The 8286-nt window shown below is 37.3% G+C and overlaps 1 protein-coding gene across 1 annotated transcript; it reads right to left on the bottom strand.

Annotated features, from left to right (window-relative positions):
• Positions 1-6064: 6064 nt before the first annotated feature.
• Positions 6065-8061, bottom strand: LOC131028706 (UDP-glycosyltransferase 74D1). Its single transcript, XM_057959037.2, has 2 exons — positions 7527-8061; positions 6065-7341 (listed from the first exon to the last, which is right to left on the bottom strand). Exons 1-2 carry the CDS (start codon positions 8020-8022, stop codon positions 6395-6397), a joined length of 1443 nt encoding a protein of 480 aa, XP_057815020.2. The 5' UTR covers positions 8023-8061; the 3' UTR covers positions 6065-6394.
• Between the last annotated feature and the right edge of the window lie 225 nt (positions 8062-8286).

The following is an 8286-nucleotide window of genomic DNA, read 5'->3' as shown; positions in this document are numbered from 1 at the left end:
GAAAAAAAAATCAATGCAAAGAAAGAAAAACATCTCCAACAGACTCCCCCTAAAATCAAGTAGATAAGATAGTTTTTCACATGCTTCTCTCCCCCTTTGACAACAATACAAAAGACAAAATAAAGATTATGCTTCTCTCCCCCAAAACACATCCTCTAAGAAGGACAATCTCCCCCTTAGGATAAAATCACAACTGATCACCTGGAACACTCATTGACTACTCCGACTGAGTAGAAACATCAACTCATCAATCCAGATAGAAAGATAAGGCTATGAGATCCACCAGATTGATGTAGCTCAATGCATCCAGTTCTCATCAGGAGGGGTAGATACCCCTAACTTGTCTCTCAAATAGACAAATGTATCTGCAAGCAAAAGGCTTAGTGAAAATATCATTAATCTGTTCCTTTGTAGATACATACTCCAACTTCACTTCCTCTTCACTAACTTTTTCTCTCAAGTCATGATATTTGATTGAATGTTGCACTAGATTCTTTGACATATTAATAGCACTGGAATTATTATAGTATATGACATTAGGCTCATCATAGATAAATCTGATATCCTTCAACATTTGCTTCATCCAAACTACCTGAGTGCAGTTACTAGAAACAACAATATACTCAGCTTCAGTAGTAGATAAGGACACTGAATCTTGTTTCTTACTTTCCCATGAAACTATTTTCTTGTGCAAAAAGAATGCACCACTAGAGGTAGTCTTTCAGTCATCAACATCACCAACCCAATCAATATTAGTGTAAGCACATAACATGAAATCATCATTCCTTGGATATCACAAACCATAATCCACAATTCCCTTAAAATATTTGAATATTCTCTTCGTAGTAGTGACATGACTCTCTTTTGGATCAACTTGATATCTAGCAGCCATGCACACAACATGCATAATGTTCAGCCTAGTCTAAGTAAGGTATAGTAGTCCACCAGCCATAGATTTGTACAAAGACTGATTAGCTTTCGAAGATTCATCATTTTTAGATAATTTACAACTAGTCACCATAGGAGTTCCAACCGGTTTGGAGTCATCTAACCTAGGCTTCTTTAGAAATTCCTTCAGATATTTAGTTTGAGATATAAAAATACCTTTTCAGTCTATGAAATCTAAAAACCTAAGAAAATTTTCATCTCTCCTATCATAGACATCTCAAATTCTTTCTACATATCACCGACAAACTTCATGCTTAAGTCATCATCTTCTACAAAGATAATATCATCAACAAAGACTTCAACAATTAAGATGTTATCATTCTCAATCTTAAAGTACAAATTACTATCAGCAATCCCTTTATTAAATCCTAATTTCAGCAAATACTTATCCAATCTAGCATACCAGGCTCTAAGGGCTTGTTTCAATCCATAAAGAGCTTTCTTCAGTTTGCACACCATGTCTCCACCATCTAATAATGAAAATCCATCAGGTTGCTACACCTCAGAGTCTTCTAATTATTTTATTTTCAGGTTCCTACACCTCTCCACTGGCAACAACATCATTAAGATTAACTGTCTCTACCAGATCAGTTAGCTTCAACTCTTCAGTCTGAATAGGCATTATAACAACATGCTGACCATCATCATATCCACATGCTCTGATCTCTTTTCCAAGGTTCTCATCAACCTTCACATTTGCACTCTCTACTATCCTCCTTAGTCTCTTATTGTAGCACTGATAGGCTTTACTCTTTGTTGAGTATCCCAAGAAAATTCCTTCATCACTTCTTGCATCAAACTTTCCTGTATCCTCGTCTCTCTTGATATAACACTTGCTACCAAATATTCTGAAATATCCCTCTCTAGGAACAAGACCAAACCATATCTCATAAGGAGTCTTACTGGTATCACCTTTAATATGAACTCGGTTGAATGTGTAAACAATAGTGCTAACAGCTTCTCTTCAGTAGATCTTTAGAACATTCCCTTCAATAAGCATAGTCCTTGTAGCATCCAAAACAGTCTCGTTCTTCCTTTCAACAACTCCATTCTGTTGAGGGGTTCTAGGAGTAGATAATTGTCTTCTAATCCCATGCTTCTCACATAAAGAATCAAACTCATTGAAACAAAATTCACCTCCTTTGTCAGATCTCAACCATTTTACCTTCAATCTTGACTCAGTCTCAACCTTTTCTTTGAATATCTTAAATTTGTCCAACACTTCTGATTTCTCCTTCAAAAAGACAACCCACATCATCCTAGAATAATCATCAATTAGAAACATAAAATATCTATCTCCCTGCACACTTCTAACATTTATAGGTTCACATAGATCAGTATGCACAAGATCTAGCAATCCATCAAATGTATACTTCTTTCTCTTAAAATAAATTCTTGTTTGCTTACCCAATTGACATTCCTTACATACTGGATTAGCAGGCTTAACAATCTTAGGCAGATCTCTAACAACATGTGTAGAACTGATCTTAATCATTGAATCAAAATTAACATGACACATTCTCCTATGCCATAACCAACTTTCATCAATATGAGCAATCACACAACTTTTCTCACTAGCATTTAGATGAAAGATATTACTTTCAGTCTTAGTTCCAGAGGCAATCTCTATACCAGAGGCATTTAGGATTTTGTATTTACCATTCTTGAATCGTATATCATAACCTTTGTCAACCATCTGTCCAACACTTAAAATATTATGCTTCAAATCTTCAACATACAAGACATCATCAGTGTTATGCTTACCATCAAAGGAAATAGAACCTCTACCATGGATCATACAGGCTTTGTCATCTCCAAATCTCACTATTTCACCATCATACCTTTCCATACTCACGAATTTTCTTTTATCACCAGTCATATGATGTGAAAAATCGATGTCAATTACCCATTCATATTTCTCTTCAACTTTAGCAGCTAAAGTTTTCTCCTCAATGGTGCAACTTGAGGAATCAATAGGTACCGGTCCATCTTCTTTGATAGAAATAAACACAACTTCATCTCCTTCTGATTCTTCATCTGTAACACCTTCATCAACAACATAGTAACAATTCTTCTAATGCTTATATTTCCGGTTAGACTCGTAAGGCTTATCATACTTCTCATGCTTCTCATATCTATAATTCATATCATGCTTATCAAATTTATCATGTCTATCATATTTAGCCATTCTCTCCAGGCACCTAGAAGAAAAATGTCCTATCTTATTACAAGAGAAACATTTCAAAGGAAATTTTCCATCATACTTATCGACTCCCTTAGGCAATCTCCGAGCAATCAAAGCTTCAAGCTCTTCCAATTCTCTTTCTTGCTCTTTCATCTCCCTTCTTTCTCTTTCATATCTGGATATTCTGCATTCTTCAGGATCATATTTCTATTTTCCAGATACAACTGCTCTAAATGTTGTCTTAGACTTTCCATGTGATTCACCAAACTTTCTTAGTTCAAATGCAACAATCTTTCCAACTAGCATATCTCTTGTCATAGTAGTCACACTCTGGATCTCATCAATAGCAGCTACCTTATGTTTGTAAGAAGGATGCAATTATCTTAGCACCTTAGAAACAATTTCATCTTCTTCAAGGGTTCCACCAGCGCATCTGATACCTAGGACAAGTTCATTCAGTTTATCCATGAAGGAATTTATGATATCATCTTCTCCTATTCTCAACATCTCATATTTCCCTTTCAAACTCTACAACTTAGCAACTTTTACTTGTTTATCTCCTTCATACAGGGTTTCAAGCTTTTTCCAGATCTCATGTGCAGTCTGAAGTCCCATTACATTTGTCATCTTTGTATCAGTTAGGGTGCTCAGTAATGCTTCCTTCACTCTAATGTTATTTTTAGCTTCCTTGATCTCATCAGTAGTAACCGGTCCATTCGGAGGAACAAAATAGGCATTCTTTGTAATCTTCCAGTAATCTTCTCCAAGACATCTCAGGTGCACTTCCATCCGATTCTTCCATATAGAATAGTTACTACCATCAAATCTCAGACTCTCCTTCTTAATGATAATTTTTCTATAATCTCCTTGTTCTTCCCCTGACATTAATGGCAACCAACTTCTTCTTTATATCTTTGATATATATTTTGATAACTTAATATATGACATCTTCACTATCAATGACAACGAGATCCAATTGCCCTTGACATCAATGACAACATTTACACCAATCTTCCCCCTTTGTCATTGACAACATATTCTTTCTCATCTCTTCTAACTCTCCCCCTTTGACATCAATGATAATAGGATGTTCATCAAACTTCAATCCCAAAATGGATCATCATCCTGATGAATAATTGACTCTGACTGATGAGAACTATGATCAACCATGTATAATATAAATGCATAGTTATTTTAAAAAAAATGTGATTTACTTAATGCTATTTAATATAACTAAGTATCAAAGGTAATTAACCATATCTCTAATTAGAAACATTGGAAATATAGTAAACATTAATAGCTGACCTTAGGAGTAATATCCATCCTGGGAATTGTATATAACAACATTGTAAATGATATTCAAAAGATATAGATGAGATATAGATGATATGGACATGAGATAGACGTGATAGGATATATAGAGATTGAGATCCAAAACTATAATGAATTTTGGAGACTAATGATATAATACAATGATCTTGTTTCTAGTCGAATTCTATGTGTTATTATCTTGTGATTTATGGTTTACAATTGTATGGATGATTTATTATTCTAATTTACTTTCACATCTACTAATTTCCTTTGCTAGGTCCTTGCTAGGAAAATGGTATCTCAAAATTGTAGTAATAAAAAGGTACTATTGGTACATGAGCATAAGGGGTTAGAATGAGAGGTATCCCCCTTGTGGGCTCCAATCCCCTGATCATCTGGGGGTCCAATGGGCCATACACCCCGATGAGGTTTTCATGGGTAGTGCCCCCAAAAGAAAATTTTATTTATAATTTATCATTGTGAATAATGACTGATTAGCATTAGGTCATAGATCTAATAATTTATATTTTGTGCGATTTGTTTTTCCTAGAAGGAAACTCTATTTTATTAGGAAATTGTATTATAATTGTGTAATGTGATTTATCCTAAGAATCCGATAGTTGTTGAGTTGCCTCTAGATCTCCATTGGTGATACTCTTGTGACAAGCTTTCTTTGCAAGTATATTGTAATTTGTTGTTGATTTCTAAATAATATATTGAGCAACTTTTGGAGTGCAGGATTTTTCTCTCTAAAGGGTTTTTCCCACGTAAATCACTGTGTTGTAGCATGCATGCTATTCATGCTTATTTCTATTAATTTTCTATATTGTTGTTAATATCTATAATTTTTTTGCATTACCCTCCTCTCAAGATTAGTGTAGGAACTTGTTTCTGGTACCTTAAGGTTCTTACAGTCCTCTGGGGTATTAAAACTACAATAAGATATATTTGGAGTATAGATCTTTAGACTGTACTTTCCCCTTTACTCTTGCTAACAATCATGATACATCGATAAATCCATGGGATAGATCCTTGTTGAGAACATGGTTATACTAAAGGGGGGGGGGGGGAGGGGGGTGAATCAGTATAACAACAAACTTTTTCTTTTTCAACTTAGTATCATAAACATATAACTTAATCTCAAAGCGTATTCATTGCATATTAACATTCACATGGATCTGACTATCATGCATCACAAGTTGAACACAGGATATATGTGGAAACACTTTGGGAGAAAACCATGACAAAATAGCTTCCTTATGCATAGAAAACTTCTTTTATGAATTTGTAGCTATCAACTCATTAGAGGCACCGACCCCTCGTTCTATTTGTGAGAACCTTTCCCACTAGAGGCACTAACCCCTCATTCAATTCATGAATGCTTTATCCACTAGAGACAATGATCCCTCATTTAGTTAGAGGCACCAACCCCTCACATTCAAATTTCCACCTTTTAACAAATGATGGATGATCCTGTTCTTCACAAGTTTACTTCTTCAAACTGTTATTATGGTGACAACAAAGTTAATATCATAAACATATAACTTAATCTCAAAGCATATTCATTGCATATTAACATTCACATGGATCTAACTATCACGCATCACAAGTTACAAGATATATGTGGAAACTCTTACAAGAGTTTTCCACAACAAAATAGCTTCCTTATATATAGAAAACTTCTTTTACAAATTCGTTGGTATCAACCCACTAGAGACACCAAACCCTCATTCTATATGTAAAAACATAAATAAATAACATTCATTTTTCCAGTTAAATAACATAACAACAACACTTAGAAAACAATAAAATAAGGTATATTTAAGAACAACACTTAAAAAACCAATAAAATAAGATATACTGCTCTGGAGTAAACTATCTTTATCCTTAAAACTCTTCAATACCATTCTGTTCTGATAGCAAACCATCCAACACTCTGGCTCATTCTCTTCACTTGGTTACCTCTTTAACAAATCTGTTAACGTTGGAGTGAGAAGAACCGCCTTCCATCTTCGCCTTTCTCGCCGACTCCTTCCAATGGACCGCATTCTTTCGGAGCTCTGCTCCCTCCTCGCTGCAAATCACCCTTCGCACACATCTCTCAATCTCATCCCACTCAAACGTCACATCACCATCTCCATGCCTCAATTTCACACCCATCTTCCACACCTCCACAATAAATTTGCAATTGGTGGGCTGGTCGAAGCAGAGGTCGCAGGCGAGCAGCGGAACGCCACAGCTCAGCGCTTCCAACGTGGAATTCCATCCACAGTGAGACATAAACGCCCCCACAGACGGGTGATTCAACACTTTGAGCTGAGGACTCCACTTCACAATCAAACCCCGATCTCCAATCTCCTCCGCAAAACCCTCCCTAAAATTTTCCCACACCGTTGTCTGCCCCGCAGCAGGACGGATCGCCCATAAAAAGTTCTGTCCACTGCTCTGCAAGCCTCGACCTATTTGCTGGATTTGTTGTGTACTAATGGCGGCTATGCTGCCAAAGGAAACGTAGACAACAGAGTGATGAGGCTTTGAGTGCAGCCATTCCATACACGCCTCCGTCTCTTCTTCCCACGGGCTGCCGCCGAACTGTGTGTCGTCGCTATTTCTTCTGTCCAGAAAGGCGGAGGGAATGAGTGGACCCACTGTACAGACTGGAACATTTGCTTCCCTTAGGTAATTCATCGCTTTTTCTTCGAGCTCATCAAACGTGTTCAAAATCACCCACGATGCACCATTGAAGCTTTCGACGAAGCGTAGATTGCTGTCATACAAACCCGCAGTGAGAAGTGGAGGAAAAAGCGTCGACGGTAAATCGGGCATTCTCATCTCGCCGATGGCCCGAATGACAACAACTTCTTTCGAATCCTGTGCGCAGTTATTCCACTTCTCCACTGCGAACACAAAACCAAAACTTCAAATATACTTTTGCTGTAAATAAAGTTTTACATTAATATTGCACAAACAGTGAAAATAGGAAGAGTTTGGAGAGTTTAAAGAGCTCACAAGTCGTACGACTTAGGGATCGTGATTCCTGTTTTCTATATTAATAAAAAGGCAAGATATTTAACAAACCAACCATATTTGAAATGATGATAGATTGCGCCAATAGTTGCAGACTGCGTGTAGAAAACAGCTCGGGGGATGTTTAATTTGGTTGAAACTTGGGCAACCCAGGGCATAAAGGCATCGTGAACAATACATGTGACAGGAGGTCCCGTTTCGTTGAGGCGGCGAATGAGCTCTTCCAGATCGGATCCCTCGATATGCTGTAAGTGCCCGAAAATGTAAAGAACATCTGAAACGATGTCCATTCCAGGCGGAAGTTGGTCCGGAATGGACTCGAACTGAACACGTATACCCAGGCGTTGAAGCATTTTGTCCGCCTTTAACATTCTGTGGTGGTCGAAGCTGAAGGTGACGAAAGTGATGATCACGCCTTGGGAGGCCAAATCCTTAGAGAATTGCAGTATGGGATTTGTGTGGCCTGCTTGAGGAAACGCCAACACTACAACATGTGCACTTGCATTTGCCATTGTTTCACTCGCCATTGTTGCAGCTTTTCTCTGCTCCATCTTTTTGCCTGCCTTCACTTATAAATCCCGATTCCTCCACATCTCGCACACTCCATCATTTTTCAAGTTATTGCGCGACAGGTGTAAAGAGTAGAAATGTGGGAGATTCTACGGTCAACCTCGTTTCTTGACTATAATTATGTTGCCTGCCTTAACTTATAAATCGCCATTGTTGCTGGGCCATGTCTTTTGCCTGGTGAGACTTTATAAATCATCATACACTTTTGAGTCAGTTATGATGAAACAACATGTGGACTTCCACTC

The sequence above is a fragment of the Cryptomeria japonica genome, chromosome 1, assembly GCF_030272615.1.
Source record: "Cryptomeria japonica chromosome 1, Sugi_1.0, whole genome shotgun sequence".
Lineage (NCBI taxonomy): Eukaryota > Viridiplantae > Streptophyta > Pinopsida > Cupressales > Cupressaceae > Cryptomeria > Cryptomeria japonica.
Note: the sequence above shows the minus strand (reverse complement) of the source record. Positions and strands in the feature narration are given on the sequence as shown.